Genomic DNA, 22,393 nt, shown 5'->3' on the forward strand with positions numbered 1-22,393 from the left:
GATCTGTGGATTCACTTAGATTTGAAGTTTACTGAAATGTCATTTTAGGCTCCTTAACTTTAATCTTTTTGAATAAAAGAATCACCCCTGTCCTTTTGCAACATCCTAGTACGTCAGGCGGACCTAGCGTACATCAGGGAAAGCTCTCCAGAACAGTTGTTCCCTTCCATCTTCATTATACCCTGGGGGTAGCGGGGAAGAACACCATACACCTCTATATTACAGACAGAAAATCATGGGCCTTTCCTTCTTTGTGAGTGTTGGGCCCTCAGGAGATGCAACACTAGTTTACTTCTGTCGGAGTCCTTCTTGCTAGAGACTCTTGACCAACAGACCACATGGGTGGGTGAAATGTATTGCACCATCAGTATCTGCCATTGATGACCTTCTGTCTCATGGCTCCTCAAAGTCCTATGTGGTCACAAGATGGTAGCATAAGTGCTATGCAAACATCAAGAATGATGTAACCTAATTTAACTCCTTCCCTCTCGCTTTATTTCCTACTTCCCTCTTGTGTCAAGTGCTTAATTTGTGCTAATTGTTTCTGGTGCTGATCACCGGCACTTATTTTTGAGGGCCGGGGCTTGCTCTTCCGCCTCAAGCATTTGCTGCGAGCGAAAGACATATATGAGAAAAACGGATGAAGGGAAAAGCGAAAAAGCGTCACAGAGGGAGAAAGTTGAAAGCTGCAAGAGGGAGCTGAAGGGGCAGCGAGTGGCTTTATATGGATTGAAGAGACCCGAGATGGCTTCAGGATTACGCCGCCTCAGTATTCCATGTTCATACATTTGATTGCAGCAGCCGCATGTTTAAGAGTGGGGCTTTGGGCACCGGCACCTTTTTATTTACAAATTAAGCACTGCTTGTGTCCCTCAATGTTTCGCTCTAACTTCACAGAACTTTCAATTACTATATAGTTAGTGCACATCATGTACAAGCAAGCAGGTCAAATGATGTGGCAACCCCATGTCCAATACTAATTCTGCTTCTACAACAGCTGTAAGAGACAAAAACAGAACAAAAGGGTGGGTGGATGAGGAAATTGGTAGAAGAGACTGAGGGGTCAGTCATTAGCTATGCTTGCATCTATCAGCCACAGTCACAGTATTGATCAGGGGAGAGTGGGGACCATATGCTGGTTAGTATATGGATTTTAAATGTTAAACGTGAAATCCTACTAAAAGCAGCATGCAGTTTGATACCACAGATTACATGGATGGGCTGTCAGGGATGAACATTCTAATCCAGGAAACTTTCAGAAGGCACTTTCAGAAGGGAACAATGTGTAAGATTCCCCCAACCCCCCGGGCCCAGGTATTTGGTTTATCCCCTTAGTCAACCTCATAATGAGCCCACCACCATGCCCTCTGCTCTATTCCATAGGAGGTGAAATGATACATCAAACAGCCAATAGCATGAGATGAGAGGGTAGCACTCCTCTGGGTGAAGTCAAAGCCCATCATGGAGATATGTTTTCAAAACTTGGTAACAATACTTCTTGCAGAAAGATGTGTTGCCAAGCCAGATCTAAACCTGGGTACCAAATACCGGGAAAGGCCAGGCTCCAGAAGCAACATCAAGCTCAGGTAAGGCTGAAAACACACACACGAGCACCTTAAACAATGGCACAAGTAAGGGTAGGAAGACCCAAGAATCATGGATTTCCCTCTTAATTATTTGCTGTTTTGTTGCTTGCATGTGGTTAAAAGATGATTATATATTTAATAATGCAATGCATTTTGTAAACGCTTTTGTTTCAAGGTCTAGCGCTCACGTGATCTTCCTTAAATGCTTGTAAAACTTCTTGCAAATAAGACTCTGAACCTTCAACGTAGTTATTAAAAAGTTGTGCAAATATTGCGTTGACTTTACATTAACTTCTATCTTGCAGCACATTAAAAAACATTCGGCAGCTTTCTTCATCTCGTTTAACTTATTTCATTTGACATCTCAAAGTATTTTCTTAAATTCTTTCCAAAAAGACAAAAAAATCTTGTTTTTTGCAAAAACACCTGGCGAAAAGACAACCTTCTCAAAGGACAAAGTCTAAGGGTCTAGCGAAAGCTAAACTTGTGAGTAAAGAATTGCTATTTAAAATGGTTTGAGAACTGGCAATGTTGGTGAAAGGCGTATGCAGTCTGGATATTAGATTGAAAATTAGATGCTGCAATAGGGGAAAGCTTGCGATCTCGAAATGCTTCTCTGAGAGACCAGGGAGGCTGAGCGAAAGGTATGTGGTGGCAGATTCATAGAAACCATGCATGGGAGCCACGAAGGACGTGAGGCTGAAAACAAGCATAAACAGAGAAAAGAAAACGAAATTGAAAATGACAGGAAGTTCGTGCATATATAACAATAATAGAAAAGGTGATATATATGGATGAAGCAGATCGGCCAGGTGATTAGAAAGGAAAGAGCAAATTAACAAAAAAAGAACAACCATTACTAAGTACCAATATTTTGAAGTAAAATGCTCAGGGGGAAAAAGTAAGTAGATTGTTCATTTGCTTCATGTTGTAAATAGTAGGGGTCTGTGAAATACACATCATTTTCTGTTGCAGAATCACGTAAACTTTTAAGAAAATTATGCAGAATTGCATGAAATGCAAATCCATCATTTAGTGATATATTTTAGCACAAAAGTCATCGTCGTGTCAATATATGAGGAAAGGACACTTTTCACAAAAAATGGCGGAAAAAGGCTCTTTTCAGGGGTCGGTAAAGTGAAGGATTCTCATCTTCTTTCACCCCCCAAAAGGAACACAATTTTTTTGATAGCCACTTACATATGTTACTGCTGCCAAGTAATATTGCTTCTGGATACTGGGCGTGAACCTGAACCAGTGGAATCATTCTTGCGTACCTTTCCAGAAACCCCTCTAAAACAAACCTGTTACGAAAATATTTTGAAAATTATGTTCTAAAACGAATGGTTAGACTCCATTTAAGAACAAGTAAATTAGAGAGTCAGATTAATTCACTCGATCATTATAGTATGGGACAGAGCAAAGAATATAACAGACGGAAAAAAGACCAGTGTAGGGGAAATGTAATCATAATTCAGTGGAAAGGATGTTCCAGATTTGATCTGTAAGCTCAGATGCCATTTAGCTATAGCAGGTCTGTTCACATACTGTTTCAAACTTGCTCCATCCATTGCATAATTGCTTGGTCACCGGTGCAGTCCCTCTAGTTTGACCCCAGAGAAGGTGAATGAAGCAGGTGTCATAGGGCTCGTGAGACGTAAGAATCCCAAAATAGAACCATCTGGAACCAAATAGGAATGCAGTGGTGGCTAGGGTGTGGATATGAAAGCCATCCAGAACAGAGAAAACAAATAAGAGGAGAAAGTAAAGTGACTACCACATTCCAGATTACGCGGGCTTCTTGGATATTGTCCTGCAGTGGCCGGTTATGATTCAAAAAGTAGGCCTTGGAGGTTAGCACTTCTTCCATGAAGTACTACGGGTACATACGGGTGGTGAGGCCGCATGTTCCATCACAGAAGACAGCTATTGTCATAGAGTGATATCAGACACAGTTTTTGGTTAACACTCTTTATAGCTCATGGATGGGTCAAGCAAGTGATGGATGGAATGCTAGAAGTAACCACCCATGACGATTGTTCGGGTTTTTGTTAGTCAGGGTTAAAGCCCCAAGTGTGATGGGTATCCCCAGACAAGGGTCCAGTGCTCAATGTTCTATATAGGATCCAAGCTACACCATACCGATAAAGTCCAAATAGGCTGAAACCAGTCTGGGGTAAGGATTGCCTGTGTTCTCTACTTGAGGGGGTCAAATTTTGGGGTGGACTGTTTCAATGAGGAGCAGTGAGTCATTATTTACGTAAAGTGGGCCTCTGTCTACAGTAACATGGTGAGCAAAACAGCAGAGTGGAATGCAGTCCGAGTGACCACCACTGGCTGAGATTAATTAAAGCATTCCACCCATCACATTGTTATTTGTTGTAAATAGTTAAAACCATGTGGTCACGTGGTTTCACTTCCACTGCCCCAAACACTTTGATGAGAAAAGTGCCACTGATTGGTGGAACAGGGGTATGGACTCTATGCAGTATCTCATATCAATAAGAAGGTAAAGCCACAAAACACCAACTTGAGTCGAGACAGACCCATCTTAGTTACTTGCAAATATTACATCCACGCACTTAAACGAGACAATTTTCTTGAATTTGAACTTGGACTGACATGGGTCCAGAGATGAGATCCGGTGATGGATTGAACCAGTCGGGTAGCTTACAAACCGGTTGGACAGCTTTCCGCCAGAGGTTCTTTGTCTCAGGCCTTTGTCGAAATAAGGCATTTCGTCACTCCCAGAGGTATAAATAGTTGTGCAAATGAAAGACACCCACTAACCTCTCGCTTCACGGCGGCAGCAGCACGCCACACACAGTCCAGCACCTACTGCGAAGATGCCTCCATTTCAAAGCAGCAAGTCCCAGATTCTGATATTGTTACTGGTCAGGCAAGTAGCCATCGGTGAGTTCCTCCTTTGATTATGGTTAATTGACAAGTCAATCAAGGGCTTTCCCACGAGTGATTATTAATGCATGTACAGCACGACATGGGAACTGCACAAGCTAGGTAGGGATGTTTGCAACAGGAAATCATACAGTCAAAATACTTGCATTATGCATTAACGTGTATTTCAACAAAACTACATTGGTAATGCTTAATTTAACGTTTTCTACATTGAAGCATGTTTTCTTTTTTCAATGCTGTACTATTAAGTTGTGTTATCTATGAGGTACTTTGCATATTATCCGCGATCTACGGGTGGGAACCAAATACTAACAAATAGGGATGTAGCTTTGAATAGTGCAACAGGTGCAGTGCCATCAGGGTCTGTGATGTAGGGGCTCACTGCAACCCCAATTGCAACATTATTTTACTCGCAAACCAGCAAACTACAAACCGCAAAAAAACACAGACTCGTGTATTTAAAGTGCCACAAAAGTTCTGCAAGGATTGGCACTTAAAGGTGCAGGCATGCTGATGGGTCGCAGGAGCGGCGCACAGGTCCATGGTTTAGGAAGTGAGGCACCGACTTCACAATTACATCTCGCACTCTGTTCTGTGCATTCCTTTGCCCCTTACACGTAGGTGGTGGGCAGGGGAGAAGCTTGTGGAAATGACGGCAGAGCCCCATGCTTCTTTCCTTTCAGGCCCGTGTTAGTTAGGGTGACCACCTCACCCCAGGCCATTCATGGCCACTGCCTCCAATGCTGGACTGTTCACCTCTGAAGGATTGTTTTCAGGTGCCTTCGGGCATTTAGTTTGATAAAAGCAAAACAAGACTACCACACCCAGCATTCTTTGAGTTATCGCAGGAAAGTCCAGGACTGGAAACAGTGTCCATAAGACCCTGAAGGGAATGACGATCGCCACTGTGTAATATATGTGTTGTTAAGGTACATGGATGTTGAATTTATCATAGTACGTTTATATTTACCAATGTATACTTACGTTCATGATATTTGGAGCCAGTTTTCCAGCAACAATATTTTGGTAGCGCAATACCTAAAACTCAACGTTCCAGGGATATGCCTTTTCCTCTTCACAAAGAATGTGTCCATCAAGATGGAAGTAGTGAGGGTCTTTAGGCCCCAGTTGAGCTATGTTCTTTCTCTTCTTATGCAAGTTTGAAAACATTTCTGTAGATCTTCGCTTGTGATTGTACTTGGATTCTTGATTTTCCCATATTTCCTTTTCGTGGACACACCATATTTATTTATGATTTCTACCTGGTTCTTGTTCGTAAAAAGGAATTGGGCGAGAAGAATGTTATGATACAAACGTACCTCATCCCAGCTGCACCTAAAATGACATGAGTTGTTAGATAGTTTCAAGCTTCTGGACATTCCTAGTGGTGGAATGCCCCTTACATGACTCTTTTTCAAGGATACATAGTCTCACACATCTAGATAGTTTTTTAAACTGGTACTGTGTTACACAGCCATTTCCGCATCCAAATATAACTAATATGGAACCTATGGGAAGATGGTGTCACGTTTCTGGACGTTCCTCGCTGTGGAATGCTTCCTACATGCTTTGTTCTTGTTTTAGACAGTTAATATTCACCCAGTGCCATGTACTCTGTGCTTTATCAAAGGTTTAATTATGTGGCTAGAGGGTTAACTGTATCTTGGTGGAAACTCTCTACCTTGTGTAAAAAGCTAACATAGGTCCAACAGATTCATCATCACCTAAGAACACTTTTAAAAGCTATCCTCTCTCACTGATGTGCTGCCTCAATATCTGCACACTCCTTCACTATAATCTCTGGTGCCAAATGCATAGGTTAGTATGCACCCCAACATGCCTCACTATTCTTCAAAGCGTGTGAGGAGGCAGTTTGACTTTATCTCTACCACTCCCAATATTAAAATCATGAGTGTCTTACTTACATTTCTTCATATTGCCTACACGCTCCAGCAGATGTAGTAGGCCATCCTGGGTCTCATTCCTTCTTCAGGGCAATTACTGTGTGGACTCTGAACCATTAAAATTTGGTTGACCAAAATGCCTTAATAGCTGTGTGTGGCGTTTTTCTTACCATCTTTTAAAGGTTTAAAACGTATAAAAACTTTCACTTGGGCTGCAATTGAATGCTAAGTCTCCAGTACTCTATACCACCACAATACACATAGACAGGACTACCTTAACCTGGCCTTCCTAGTCAGTTCACCACCTTCCTTATTCTGTGGACATGCTCCAGGCAGGAAACAGACACTTTCATAAAAATCACTATCCATTGATGACTGTGATTGCGTTGTAATTTTTATGATTTTAGGTCAGTTCTTAATTTGAGCCTGTGGTTGCCAGTGGGGACCACCGCCACACATTTTTGGGGACCGGCACTTATTTTTCCTGATCGGGTATTTCCAGAGAACAAGAGAGAGTATAACACACTAAGGGGAGGAGGAGAAAGGCTAGAAAAAAGTCACTAAGAGAGAAAGCATGAACCTGCAAGATCGAGGGAGGGGGTGTCTGGTTGTGGAATAAAGAGGCTTGAGATGGACTCAGGACTACGCAGCCTTTGTATTTGGCGTGCTGATGTTTAATTGTGCGGATCGCAGGGTTCCCAGCAGAGCTTTTGGCACGACACTTTTTTTTTTCTTCTAACAAATTAAGCACCGTTTTAGGTACTTGCGCAAAAGAATGCTTATTCCTCGTATACCCGTACAGAATGTTGTCCCCAGGAGCTCAATTCAGGGGGGTACCTACTATCCTTTATTGCAAGTTGTATATGCCCTATAGTTTACTGTCTTTAAAATCATTGTCGTAACAAATACGGTGCTACCAAGCACACCAATGTACATTAGGTATTCACCTAGTAACAAAAAACACAATACTTTGATTACTGAGGATAAATAGGTTAATTATATCCATCTAAACTCATTCAATAGAAATGGCACCGATACATGTTAACTCACTTTTTTACTTGCAAAGCACATTGACACGCTCAGTGATGTTCAGTATCGACTCATTTATGTAAATATTATCAATGAAAGCAAGTGTTCCAAATGAAACAATGATACAGTGCTTGTGTGTAGAGATAACAGTGACAGTAGTATAATATTTACAAATATACATGATTTTCTTCATGATACTTATTGATCCTCGAGTAATCAAAGTGTATATGAATGAGACTATTAGAACCTTGTTTTTTTGGCGATTTAAGTCATCGTGACACATTTACAGACTCACTGTCACCTGCTTTTTCGTATATAGATATGGCAGTGAATACACTGATGCTGACCCAGACACGTTCTTTGTGCAGCTTAAAATTCTGTCTGCTTTATTCATTGCCGGGATTCCTACAGCATTACAAAATCTGGTACTGTCAATGAATTCAATTTCTTGAAATCGCCCTTTTGAATTTTACATTTTAATTGGTGGGCTGTATTTGTGCACTTTTTATATAAATATGATTTAGGCATGCCCAGGTTTCATTACCTCGTTGGGAGCCGTGTCGGAGGAGGAAATTCCGATGTAAATACACCACTCCCCAGCAAGTAAGAACACAAAACAGAAGAATAGGAATCTCCAGCCTAATATTCGTTACCGGGGAGAATGAGGATTGGGAATGAGTGAGGAAAACAGGCTGGAATGCATATCAACGGGTATGAGGCATTTTCGGATACTGGGGCTGGCTTTCTCTAGAAGGTCTTTAAAGGAACCACACACACCACTGGTACTGCAAGTCTGACTATAAAAACAAATGTGGATGGTAATTACACATAGTGGTGCTAGTATATTAATATTTAACAATCCACTACCACTTTTGTTCTGACGCTCCTTAGAGGAAAGTTGATAATGAACACTGAGTTCAGGAGCACTAGGAGATGATGAGAAATTGTTTTCATGTCCAGTATCATAAAGTAGATGACAGTCAATGGAGGCTAAATATGCTGAGAAAGAGGAAACTTGAGGGAAAGAGGGAGAAGAAAACAGAGGTAAAGAGAAGTGGGAGCAATACAAATAAATAATTGTGCTGGAACTTGCTAGTGCAACAGGTCTGCCTAAATTACCTGGGATGTGATTTACAGCAATCTGATTGGCTGACCTTCTTTGACCTGGTAGACCCAGCTCCAGTTCCTGAGGCCCAGCCTCCAATGAACTGGTCTCCATAATCTCCATGCTTGTAGTGTTCTCGTTCTGCCCTTCTCCCAGATCTTTTGCCTTGGGATAAGTGAATGTTGCCTGCACTGAACCTGAGTCAGGACAGGACCCCTCCACTAAAATTCCCTTCATCCTTTGAGGCTTCTGGTTTATTGGGTAAGTTTCTATGAAATCAGCTGTGAAATCAGCTGTGGGGCACGTAGAAAAGAGGTAGGGTCCCATGATCTTTCTGAAGGATAATCACCATTCCAGGCTATTAGATATTCTAGAAGGCTGGGAATCTACTATCAGCTCTGCTTCAAAGATCTGTTGATCCGGGGAGAAATGATGGGAAGTGGTTTGAATCTTAGATTACCTAGAGCTGGGTAGTTTATAGAAATATGGAGTACAAAGTGAATCTTCCATTGGTCTGGTAGCCAGAGTCTAACTGCTGAAGAACCCACCAACCTTTGAATGGGAAAAGGCCTTACAAAACTGAAAGCAAACTTTGGAAGTGATTCACGTTTTACTAAATGTCCTGTTATATAGATACTGTCATTGCTGAGGATTGAAATTAGTGGCAAGCTCAAAGCTATTTGATATTCAGAATCCGTATCACACTTTGCATTAACTCTAAGGAATAATTGGGTAATTAAACATATTTAGATGAAAAGGGCATTCTGACCAATTATGTCCTGCTAACTGGAGTTATTTGTTTTAACTAGCTAGTTTACCGGTGGTAGTCCAGAGTAAGAGTACTGTGACACCTTAGAGCAGTGGTATTCAGAGTGCGGCTGTGGGGCGCATGTGGCCCTCCCGACCTTTACATGCGGTCCCTTGATCAACAGCAACAATGGGCTGCTTTTACCTAGACTCAGCACTAACATTAAAAAAATGTTAACTAAACACGCTTTTCAGGTTAAATGAAGTTAAAAAAGGATGTAACTAGGTTATCTTGCACCAGTTAACTTTAAGAACGCTTTCATTTGTAAAGACATCTTGCAGCAAAAGTGTAAAAATATGATAATGTCTGTTCAGAATTCAAAAAGGCCATTGCATTAGCATGCAGGACCGTTACGCATTAGTAAATTAGATTATATCAGTGCATTGAGAACTCGTTTTTTTAAAGTGATAATATTTTAAACATGAATTTGGAAACATTTATGTTTTTCCCCACCCTACAACAATGACAATTGTGAACTACAAGGAAAGTCAGCTGCTATGTGACCCTTTTGGTGACCTGGGTTCTTATTATACATAAACAACATTATAGACACAGGAGAAAGTTTAGTACAGCATGCATCCTGGAGTCTTTTATATGTGACAATTGAGGGAAAGTGGAATAAAATAACTGCCTAAGATCACACAATTTGGTAATGGGGGAAACCTGGGATTGATCACAGGTTTACTGGTTTCACATTATGCAATTCAGTCAATAGATGTATATGCCTCACTTTCCCTTAACCCACCTTATCTCCATACCCCCAGAAACACTCTCCAACCTCGACTGCCACCCTGTTGGCAACAGTGCGGGCCTCAGTAACATCACAGATCAAAATGTTGGCCCCTGGGAAACTCTTTGCTAGTACCCAAGCCTTAGAGCAAGCAGAAAAAATGGCCTCTGAACCAGGGTTGGTATTTAAATGGCACCATATTTCGGGCATAGTGGGCCCCTCCTAGGCTCCCGTACCACAGCACCTGCTGCACTAAAGAAAGTGACTGCTGTCTTTCTGGAGAAGAGTTAGGCCCTCTTGAAGAGTATTGTTTGAAGTGTTATTGATGTTTAATAGTTGTTCTTATGTCTATATTACTGAGCTTTTCTGTTTATGTCTTGCCTATAGACATCTTTAGCTGTGTATTCGCAGACCTATTGTTTCCTATACTATATACACAATTAGTTTGGGCTTTTGGCCAGCCCCTTACTCATGACTGGATGGCTTTATTGTCTGTCTCAGGAGTCTGTTCACTTTCCTCACCATTCTTGTGATTGTCCCTCTAGGAGCATTTTGGTCTCACAGTTTTCCGAATGGATGAGTTGTAGCCTTCCACTGCTAACTTGAATGTCCTTGGAAGTGCTTCCATTTGAATGTATGAGGGGCTATTTTACATCTGAAAAATGCGCTGAACTTTCACTTGTTATCTAACCTTAATTTCTTTATCTCAGAAATTTACCCTATAACCAAAGCAATCCATGTTTGTTATTTTATGAATTGCTACCAGCATTTTTATTATTTTTGTCACTGCTTATATCTCCTGATTAAAGTCATGTCTCCTAAACTTTGCCTCTCCCCTCTTCTTTTCCTCTCTCCTTTTGTGTTGTAGCCCCTGCATCCTATTTAAGCTCATCCTCAAGCGGCGCTATGCCATGTCTATCCCTCATTAGTACAAAAAGCTTGTGAAAAAAAAACTATAAATGTTATCCCTCTTCTCGGGACTGTAGGTACATGTGACTGTCATGCAGTCCAATGTCAGGTTATTTACCCACACCGCTTCAGTCTCGGCGCACTCCCAACTCTACAGCTGATTTTCCATGTAGAAAAATAAGCCCTTATTACTCTGCAACTGGCAAGCTTACTTAAGTATTTCTCTGGCCAGACTCAGAGCAGGGCTGTCCTCTTCTTTGGACTAGCTAGCACCTTCCAGCTCCTTGCTCCATGCTGCAAGTAGACTGAACTGTGGGTAGCCTAAGGCTCTAGCTTCCTATCAGATCGAGAGACTTATCTGAATTACTTTAAGGTCAGACACAGAAAATGTCTCTGCTGTTCGCCTTGATACTCAAAATATACAATTAAGTCCTTAGTTTTTGAATCTCTAAAATGTAAGAAATGATCACACCTGCTTACCTACTATACTTGAATAGTTACGCTATGCAACTAAACAAATGCCTACAGGCTAGACCTGTTGGCATTTACTTTAGCATTTAGCACTTCTCAGAATTCCATTTGTTTTCTGGCTCTCTTTCTTTTTACTTCTTTTCCTGTTCGCTACTCTACATTTTAAAAAGTATTCATTTATTTATTCATAGATTATGTGAACCTGGCAGCTGCAAAGTGCTAACGATCCATTGCTTTGCCTTTTTGCGCTGGTGTGCACATTGGGCATGATTTAGATCTTGGCGGCGGGGAATACTACGTCACAAATGTGAAGGATATCCTGTTCACCATATTATGATCCCATAATATGCTATGCAGATCGTAATATGTTGGACGGATTATCCGTCACGTTTGTGACAGAGTGATCCCACCGCCAGGATCTAAATCAGGCCCTTACTTTTTAATTATTTTCACTTTTAATTTACTGTTTTAACATGGTCACCCGCCATGTTAGAGTGGTATATTAAAAATTATAAAATTACCACTGTGCATCACAGAGCATGCACATGCATGCATCACAACACAAGCAATCATGAGCACGCAGCTTGACGAATGCACGCAAATGTGTCATGATGCATTCTAACACAATGGTGGCTATCTTGGAATGAGTTTTCTTTAATAAGAAATTGATTGGAAGATTTTCATTTGTGCATGCACACGAGTCATGATGTATGAATTCACATGTGAATGGCAATGAAAAAAGCATTGGCAAAGCTGAAAACTCAGCTTTTTTGAGTCATAACTTATTGGCTGTGCCAGTGCTTGTTAATTGTATCTTGGCATGTTGGAACAAGCACTCCAAGAAGTAGTAAATTCAATTGGAAACAACTGAAGTGATTAGAACTGACCAATATTAGATTTTAGGAATTAAATAGCACCTTTGCTTAAGCTTTAATGCACTCTCCAGGACCGAGATGAGGAGTCACAGTCCATTAAAGTCAGCAGTTTCTGCAACAGTGGCTTTCATGTGATGAAGGTTTTCTTCTGGTACTTAGGGGTGCTACTACAGCCACAATGAAGGGGTTGGTAGGCTTTTTTTCACTACTCCGGGATACTGTGGCGTTTGGGAACTCTTTTTTGGGTTTGGAAAATGTGTGGCCAGCAGCATATTTTAATGCATAGTGGGGCGTTAACCTATTTCTCAGCTTAGCATGACTTTAATTAGCACTTTGATAGGAGGTTTTCGTTGCTCTTTCTAGGGATAGTATAATGAATGGCAAACTAGGCAACTGAATACTCATTGAGCCGATAGATTTGATAGACAGTGGAATGTAGGAATCTAGCTTTTGGGACAGTTAGTGGCAAATGGTGCATTCCAGAGAGCATGGGTCAGTTGCATTGCTCCCAACGTTTTAGGACATAAACAGACCGTTTAAAGAGGGTTAGGGTATCCTCCAGCTCCTCTGCCCAGGAATATGTGGCACACTGTCGCTGAATGGTGCATCTTAGGAACACCTCTTCAAGAATGCTGCTTCATCTAAATGCCATGGAGAGCAAAAGGGACGTTCCTCTCTCTTTCTATCTCTCCCATAGCACTTCAATAGTCTCCTATTTGCTGCTGTGGGACTAGAGCAAATGCGTGGAGGGAAAAATGTCTGAAAGTGCACGGGGATCTCAGAGCCCTGTTCAGTTTCTGATCGTGACGCTGTAGTGATGTCACCTGAAAAAGCAGCAGCAGTGGCAGTGTCTGGCACCAAGGGGAAGACCAGGGGTTGCAGCTGCTTCCCGTAGCACCCCCTAACTGACCTCCATGCACAACTTAAGTTACTGGTATATTTGTACTGCATTTACCAGCACACACATCCTTCACGTTATGTGCCAGATTAAATGTTAGCAGAGCAAACAAGGCTCAGGAGGTCAGGGCTGGGAATGCTTCACACTTCAAGTATTCGTCAGAGCCCTAAGCTCCACATATTGTTGAATCTGTACCCCATGTGACCTTGAGTCCTAGTTCCCCTAATTTGTTTTGATATGCGTTAACACTCTCATGTCCTGAAATGCCAACACTGTTTCCAAAAATGTAGCCTCTAGCATGACACATGCAGCAAAGACACTGAGCGCGAGTTGTCCTTCTCACTGGTGGATATGACAGCATCAAGCTGATAGCCAGACACAATACTCATGCACACTAGCAGCAGCAGGATATCAAAGAGTAGAGACCCTGTGTGGAAATATCTTTTAGTAGTGCATGAAAAACTACTGCAACTTATATATGTGGAAGTGCTTAGAAATGGTATGGCGAGTATATTTCCGTTGAATTCTGGTTCGACGTGAAATAAGGCTTCTTAAGGGGATGCTCGGTAGTACCAAAGGTTGTTCTTGCACTGAGAATGGTAAATGCACTAAACTGGTCTGTGACAGGAGTGATGGGGCCATCAGAAGCAGAATTGAAAAAGGATTGAACAGACCATGTTAATCAAAGGTGCGAGGAAAACACTGCTTTACATACATAGTAGGATCTACAGAGTTGTAGCATGCAGAGATGTATGCAGAATAGTTGGACTTAGACATTTTGTCACAAAATCATTTTAGTTTCAAAGACAGAGCACTAGTTCGTCTGAGCTAATTTCTATAGAGGTGTCCCATTGTATTCTAAGCCAGGGCTCCAGATCCTGTTGAAAATAGACATTTGATCATTCATTTTTAGGTCTTGCCTGCCAACAGTGCATGTGCAGTCGCTGCACGTTGTATTGATTACTATGAAGGGCTTGAAACCCGCCCACTGCTTATTGTTAAACCTGTCAGCTCTTGGTTTTGGTTTCCCCTGTCTTTTTGCTTCTGGACTCTGGGCACTTTACCACTACTGACCAGTGCTAAAGTGTAAGTGCTTCCTCCCTAAATTGTTTTGGTGATTGATTTATCCATGATTGGCATATTTGATTTACTAATAGGTCTCTAGTATTGTGCACCTTGTGTGCCCAGGTTCTGTAAATCAAATGCTATTAGTGGGCCTGAAGCACTGATTGTGCCACCCACATGAGTAGCCCTGCAAACATGTCTCAGGCCTGCCATTGCAGTGTCTGTGTGTACAGACTGTCATTTCGACCTGGCAAGTGCACCCACTTGCCAGACCCAAACCTTCCCTTTTACTAAATTTAAGTTACCGCTAAAGTAGGCTCAAGGCAGCCCTATGGGCAGGCTACAGTGTATTCAAAAGGTAGGACATGTACTGGTGTGTTTTACATGTCCTGATAATGAAATACTGCTAAATTCTGTTTTCACTATCTCTCCAATAGGGTAACATGGGGATTGCCTTTTTAAGTGTAATTTCGTATTGGGAGTAGGTGGAGATAGAGTTTGAAGTCTTCGAACTCCCAATTAAACAAAAAAAAACATCTGTTGGTGAAGCTGTTTTTTAAATTGTAAGTTTTAAAATGCCACATTTACAAAGTGGACATTTTCCTGCTTAACTATTCTGTGCCTCTGCTTGTCGTTGGAATACACATCTGGGTCAGTATGACAGTTGGGCTGTTTGTGCGTTCACTCTAGACAGTCACACAAAGAGAGCTGAGGTGTGCCATTCATATCCTGATGGGTCTTCCTGGGCTAGAGTGGTGGGAGCATCTGACACTTGAACCTAAATAGGACTGTGTCTGTCCTTACAAAAAGCACTCTTCAACCCCCATGGGTGTGTCTGGGGTCAGGGCAGGAAAAGCAGGGACTTATGCACTACACAGACTTTTCTTTGATGTTTGCCTACTTCAAAGACAGAAATGAGTATAAATACTGGACCTCTGACCCCACAATGTTAGACATTTCAAGATGGATATCATTCTGCTAGGAAGAAGAGCTGGTTGCTGTAGGAGGGACTGCCACTCTGCTGTTGCTTTGTTGTGTTGGCCTGCTGCTTGCTGCTTATTTAGAGGGAGTGAAAGGGGTGGACCTTGCTTTCTACATCCTGCTTTCCAAGGGCTTGAAAGGAGCTTGCCTCCTGTTAAGAAGTTTTAGAACCATCAAAGACTTCACCTGCCAGCACCTGTTCTTTCTTGCTGAGGGTCCTGACTTGCCCAGTGGTGTCAAATTCAGTCCCTGGGCCCTTTGGAGTGAGATCTAGTGCAACCAAGGAGAAACCAAGCACATCGACTCCAGAGCGACTTTGTAACTGATGCAGCTGTCTGACTTCGTGACGCTGCCTGCACAAGAGCCATGGTCCCCGCTGAGTGTAACAACCGTGACCAGCAACACAGGCCCGACACCGCTATAGCTCCTCTGAAGTCCTGCCACAGGATGAGTCCTGAGTGCCATGTCACTGACGTCCATGACACCTGACTATGCCTCCACCACAGCACCTGTGGTCCCGTGGTGTGATTGCGACACCGCAATGTCAATGCCTCGTGTCTTGACCTGCTGGAATAATGGACCCTGCCTTGTCGCAAGGAACCGATGCCTGGCCACTGATGCCTCATCACCCTCCCTGCAGCCATCAGGAACTGACACCTCATCTTCCCTGCCTTACAGTAAGAAAACAACGCCTCACCTCCTCTGTAGCAGCAAGGAACCAACGCTGCACTGACTCCAGTGACACCTCACCTCCCTGACTCCCTGCAATCTTTTTTTCCTCGTTTTTAAAGGTACTGTACATGGGGTGCCTCTGTGGCCGGCCCGCACTCCCTCACGACTGTTGCCGGACTACTAGGAAGGACTTCTTCAAGACATCATGATAGCCCCATTTTTGAGTTATTGTGTTTCTGAGCACTATACTAAGATTTAATCTGTGAAAATTCATATCTTTGCTTGTGTATGTTGGCCTTTTATCATTTTGGTCTTGTCTTACTCAGATATATGTTGACTATTTGTTTCTAAAATGGGTGGAGTACTGTTGTGGTGTTTTTACTGCGTTACAGTGTGTGTGTACAAATACTTTGCACATTGTCTCTGAGTTAAGCTAGACTGCTCATGCCAAGGGTGAGCGGGGGTCATCTTAGCTGTGTGGCTCCCTTACCCTGACTAGAGTGAGGGTCCCTACTTGGACAGAGTGCAAACCACTGCCAACAAGAGACCCCCCTTTCTAACACTCATACATTACAGCAATCTCACACTTTCCCTAAACATCTTTGCCACAACCTTCTGGACAAACCATCAGCCTGTACATTTAGTTTCCCTGGAACATATCTCCTGGCATAGTTCTAAGTTTGCAACTTAGATGCCAGTCTACCAAGTCTCAGCTTCAATGATCTACAGCCTACTTAGGATCCATCCTAACCAAGAACTTTGTTCCCCACAAGTTGAACCTGAAATGGTCCAGTACCCATATATAAGCCAACTGCTCACACTAAGTTACTGAAAAGTTCTTTTGAGCTGGATGCAAGGCATGGGACCCATATGCTATGATCCATTCTTCCACACCCTTAATTTGGATTCAATGGACCCTGCACCATATCCACTCGAATCAACAGCAAAAATATATTGTTCCTTTACAACCTCTTGTTCAAACATTTAAAAAATTTTACTTTGTTCCTGTCCCCACACATACATTACGTAGCTTATGCAATGGGCTGACTTTAATCAAATAATTCTCAATGAGTCGTGCATAGAACTCTGCAAAACCAGAGAATGACAATTATTGTTTCTGTTGTTTGGCATAGGTGTCCCAATGACAGCCTCAATGTGATCTTTTTTGGCAGTGTTCCTTGCTTGCATTTTTTTTGGTACTCAACCTCTTACTGACCAAACTTGCATTTTCAACATTTTACTGTTATGCATTTCTCTCACCCAGCTGACAACACCATCCTCAAGACTGTGTCATGCTCTTCTACATCCAACGGAAAGCAATGATGTCATCTTGGAACACTCTTGTTCCCTGTACACCCTTCAAAATCCCAGACATAAGTCTTTGGAATACAGAGGAGTTCATTTGCCTACCTGAAAGGCAGCCTCTTGTATTGGAAAGAACCCTCTGGGAGTACTGTCCAACAAATTCTAAATTGGGCCCTTAGCATCCAACGGTTTATTTGAGCTTGAACTTTTTTAAGGTTCTGCCTCTTAAGTTAGGCATTCTGCCTAACAATAGTGGTATGCCTGAAACCTTTAAACATCCACTGGTTGTCTTTGAACACTTCCTCAATTCTTCCTCCGGTACAGAATAATTTCCTCTCAGAGCAGTGCCGTCATCAAATGCATACACCAGAGAATCAGCCACCGGGTCTAATTTTATGCCCAGCTCCTCCTTGTGAGGTGAATCCAAAATAGATTCCCCTTTCGGCCCCAATAAATTTCCTTGTGTCCTCTGACCTTTGAAGTCCAGGTTAGAGACCTGGTTAAACCAAAAGAAAACTTCAAGCTCCACTTTGTGTCCTGAATAACTTCCAGGATGCACATTAGTTAATTCTAATTCCCTACTGGTCCATAGGTTTTTAAAAAGTGAGTTATCTTGCACAGTAAATAGTCCTCTCTTCTTGCAATGATTGCATACCTTATCTATGGAAGAACAACTTTTGGCATTCAAAAAGTCCTCTCTTCTTGCAATGATTGCATATCTTATCTATGGAAGAACAACATTTAGCACTCACCTTTTTTCAATAATTTTTATTGAGGATTTTCATTTTACGTCCCTTGTGAGCACAATGATTACAAAAGAAAAGGAATGGACGTAGATCCACAGTCTGTGTTTAGTTGTGTGATATATTTGAATAGAGAATGAACAGAAACCCTGGGGCAGGAGAAAGGGGGAGAAGAGAAGAGAGAAAACATACTGTAGCACATGGGATCCCATTAAGACGGGATGGAGTAAGTTGAAGGGGAACGTTTGGCATTCACTTTATGTGGAAAACTGTTACATTTGTAACAACTAATTTCCCTTTTTTCTTGTTCACCACCTCCATTCTTCTTCTTCCTTTCTGGCTTCCTACTGTATTCCCTAAGTTTCACTACAAACGCACCACCATATTATTTGTCTTCTTATAAACATCTTAGATGTACTTCTCTGATAATTAAATGCTCCTTGCTGCATTGATGGTACTCTTCATTGTGGTATTGGAGCCTGCCCACAACCTCTCTTGTACGTGTTTTAATTTTGTCCTCATTTATATTTGTTCCTGCAACACATGCAGGTGATGTGCTCAAATTGCATGACGCTGCTTAAGCTCTTAAGGTTACTACATATTGATCAAAGGCTTCAAATTTCTCTGACTTCTTTCCAAATCTACATTCACATTTTCCCGAACCTTTTATGCATTTAGTGTATAGCAACCAGGTATACCCCAGTATACACTCAGGTTTGCTACATTCTGCAAAGGTGGAATGTTTTAAAACTTTTTTAAACCCAGAGCACCTAAAGAAAGCTTGAATAAGAGTAATTTAAATTGTGGAGGACACTTCTCCTTATCCTTTCCTCCACATAAAACGAATCCCAGTCAATAGTAGGCTCCCTGGCTTTAGTAAGGAATGGTGGAGGAGGTTTATATTTGATATGCTGATGATAATTCACAGTTACGGACAACATGATAAGTATAACAATGTTTATTTTCTTTCCCCCTCCTTCCTAGTCATACAGGCGGATCTCACAATCCTCCAAACCTTGTTCCCAACCACACACAATGTATGGAGGTCAAATAAACTAGTTCATTCACCTTCAATTTTCAGATTCCACTTTCATACTCCTAATGCTGTAGCAATAGTCCTCAAATCACTAGAAAGAGCTACTCACAGTGCACTTCTAAATGCATCTGGTGCAGATTTCCTGTTTCATGTGGCTGTCTCCCTGGACCCACATGTAGAGCTCTCAATGTGCTGCCCATTGATTGTGCACACACATTCCAGGTCACACAATGGTGCCTTTTAGGTGCAGTTGTGTAAGCGCAGGCCTTAGTATGCGCTCAAACATGATTATCCCTGCCCATGTGGCTTGTGCCAAAAATGACTCGTACATGCAGACCTCAGTACACACATATGCATTTGTGCATGGTCTTGTGACGCAAGCCATGAATGATGCATGCCCTCCTCCTTTTTCTGGCTAAAGACCACAGTGGTTTGTGTCTCATGACTTGTATGCATCTGATGTCCCTGATTGGAAAAATGTCTGCAGTCACTTGATTCCCAGCACAGGTGCATTCTACTCCATACTTGCACAATTGAGCTTCCCCAACAACCTGCAGCAGATAGACGATACAAAAGTGGACCACTCATACTAGTTCAAGGGTCAATGTGACACCATATGACATCCATCACAGATCCACAGACCCCAGTCTACTCTGTAACTTTATCACTCCATCAATGTGCTACTGTCCATGCTTTGGATGTGCAGTCACTTCCTTGTGGCTAGAATGTCCAACAAACCACAGAGTAAGCCACCTTGTTTCTATTTTACCAATGCCCACTCTTTGCCGTTGTTGTGTAGGGACTTCATTAAAGACACGGACCTTGGGTGTTAGGTTGACCTTTATTGGGTACAATTATTCACATGGAACTAAAAGGGGTGCATTACTTAAGGTCCACTTCTAACCAGAGCTGCTGTCCCCTTCAAAACAATACACACACACGCACACACATACGCACACACACAGACACACATCCGCACACACCAATGTTTCATGCACCACCTTTCACCTCAACCATTTTGTATTCCACCCATGAGCCAACAAGCGTATAGCACACTCTTGATGTACTGATGTAGTCCCGCTCTGGCCAGTGCAGTTGCTGCAGGAGTGTCTTACCCTGAAATGTGTGCTATCGTACTGGCTGTGTTGGGTATCTCTCTCTCGCCATCACTGGGGCCTCATCACATCACCATGGAGAGTTCTTTGGAGGCATGTGCTGGGGTATTGGGTGCTTTGCAGCTCCCCTCTACTTTCTGTCTTATTGGGGTCAGAACACATTGGTGCAGGAGGGTGGAGGGTAGATGGAAGAGCCAGCCGTCTTATACTCAGGCAGGCCATGCCTTATTGGCCAATTAACTGATTCTGAGTGCAGAGTGGTGCTTGTTATGTTCATGTGTACATGTAAACAGGATCGCTCTGTGTGAATGATGTCTGTGATTTCACTCAAGGGCAGTAGTAGCTTATTAAAAGGAACACCAGACGCCCTGCCTCCTATATCGGCCATCAATCTGACCCTCAGTCTGAAGGCCAGGCAGAGTCAACGGCGCATCTCACAGACACATGTACTAGTGCACATGTGCCCGTGTCACAGGTTTTTGTGGGCTGGTCTAATGCCAGCCCAGTGACTTTGTGTCCTGTGACACTGTAGTGCGATACCCACCTGTGATGCACAGCACTCTCGCTGATTGAGTGCAGCATGGGCGCTTTAGACTCAAGCCCTGTTCTTCACGAGGCTGTGTATCAATCAGTGAGGATGGACCTTTCCCAAATTGTCACTGGAGGGGTGTTCTATCAGCAGCCTCGTTGAACAAGCTTCGTTCTGTGATTAGGTGGGAAATGGGTGGGGCTCACATGAGCCAAGGAGCACTCTGAGAGCCTCTGACTCCTAATCGAGATCTGGGAGCAGCCACTTTTCGCAGCCAGATCAGTTCAGTGAAAATCACTGACTATTATTTGCAACGCTATCAAAATTAAATCAATAGATTTTTACCCCTCTGCTGTTGCGTCTATATTTAAAGGTTCCATTTCAGCTACACAGGTTTTATTATTCTGAAAACCAGCTCTCCAGTTCTCCATTCTCTTCCTCTGTTAACCAGAGGTCAAAGTGAGTATGATTGGAGGGGCATGGCATGCCCATGCTTTTTTGATTTATGAAAAAACATTCCCCTACCTTTTGTAAAAAGACAACCTGGTAGTTTAAAAGCTTCAGCTGAAATGTCATTCAGAGAATCTCCTGTGCTGTGAAACTGAAGTTGGGCAGACAGGTAAACAAGCCTTCCTGCCTGGGTGCCCGTTTGTCTGAAAGAAATGCAAATGTATACTACCAGTTAATCTTCAAATGTAAAGGGCAATTGCAAATGTAAAGGATACATGGGAGCCAGTACTGGCTTTGCTTGATCGAATCACTTGAAGCTTTGAGCTGACAAAGATTTATTCTTTTTGAGCGGTAGTGCAAAGGGTTAACAACTAAGCTGTGATGGTCCTACTTTTAATCATAATTATATTTATGTAGCACTTACTACACCTGACGGTGTTGAAGAAACAGTAATGTAAACAAAAATATTGCATTATGTACAATCTGAGTATTACTGAAATTTTGATTTTGGAAGCACCCATTTTATTATAAATCTTTTTGCTCATTTTGTAGCAGTCTATCTTATACTGACTGTAATGCAAGCCTAAAATATTAATTTACGTATTCACAGTGCTTTCTGTCAAAGGCACTAAAAATATACAAATCACAACTCTCCACTGCACCAACCAAGATTTAATTCTGAGGCTTTCTGGTTACACACAGACCTCTCCAGTTCATTAACTAAGACAGGTTAATAATGTACTATAAGGCATTTCTCATTAAGTAACAACTTTGTTATTTAATTTTCATTTAGGCTGCATGTTTTTTATATGTAGCTACCTGACAGTAAAATACAAAAAAAACAACTCACAGAATATTTTGTTTTTTTTTGCCACAATTTTGCCCCGCCCCCACGTTCACTGACCCAACCACCCCCCACTGCATGCAGCATCATAGTTACCATATTTTATTTAATGCATTTTGACCACTGCCGTTGGCACCCGCTTGAGAGCACAAACATCCCATTAAAAGAGAGGGGGCAGGAGCACTTTCCTGAAAGCTCAACCTCTTTATTAGTTTTAATGAAATTAAAGGGTATTGTGGTGGAATATTGCAAAATGGCCTGGGTACTTGTCATGGGTGTGCCATCCCTTAGGCCCTCGAGGTGTGGGAGGCGAACCTCCCTATTGTTATTGATAATTTTCTGCACAGCAGATTAGCTAAATAATGCCAATCATTAACAAATTCATCCCTTCTGCATGTCCCCACAGAGTGTCTGGAGCAGGA

General features: G+C 42.2%; 1 protein-coding gene across 1 annotated transcript in view; it reads left to right on the top strand.

Moving 5' to 3' along the window:
• The first annotated feature begins 4,386 nt into the window (after positions 1-4,386).
• The window catches only part of LOC138267333 (5-hydroxytryptamine receptor 3A-like), a 332,166-nt gene continuing 314,159 nt past the window's right edge, over positions 4,387-22,393 (top strand). The window contains exon 1 of the mRNA XM_069216206.1: positions 4,387-4,499. Within this exon, the coding sequence (XP_069072307.1) occupies positions 4,433-4,499 (67 nt within the window). The 5' untranslated portion in view covers positions 4,387-4,432. The remainder of the gene's footprint in view (positions 4,500-22,393) is intronic.

This window comes from Pleurodeles waltl, chromosome 12 (assembly GCF_031143425.1).
Source record: "Pleurodeles waltl isolate 20211129_DDA chromosome 12, aPleWal1.hap1.20221129, whole genome shotgun sequence".
NCBI classification, from domain to species: Eukaryota; Metazoa; Chordata; class Amphibia; order Caudata; family Salamandridae; genus Pleurodeles; species Pleurodeles waltl.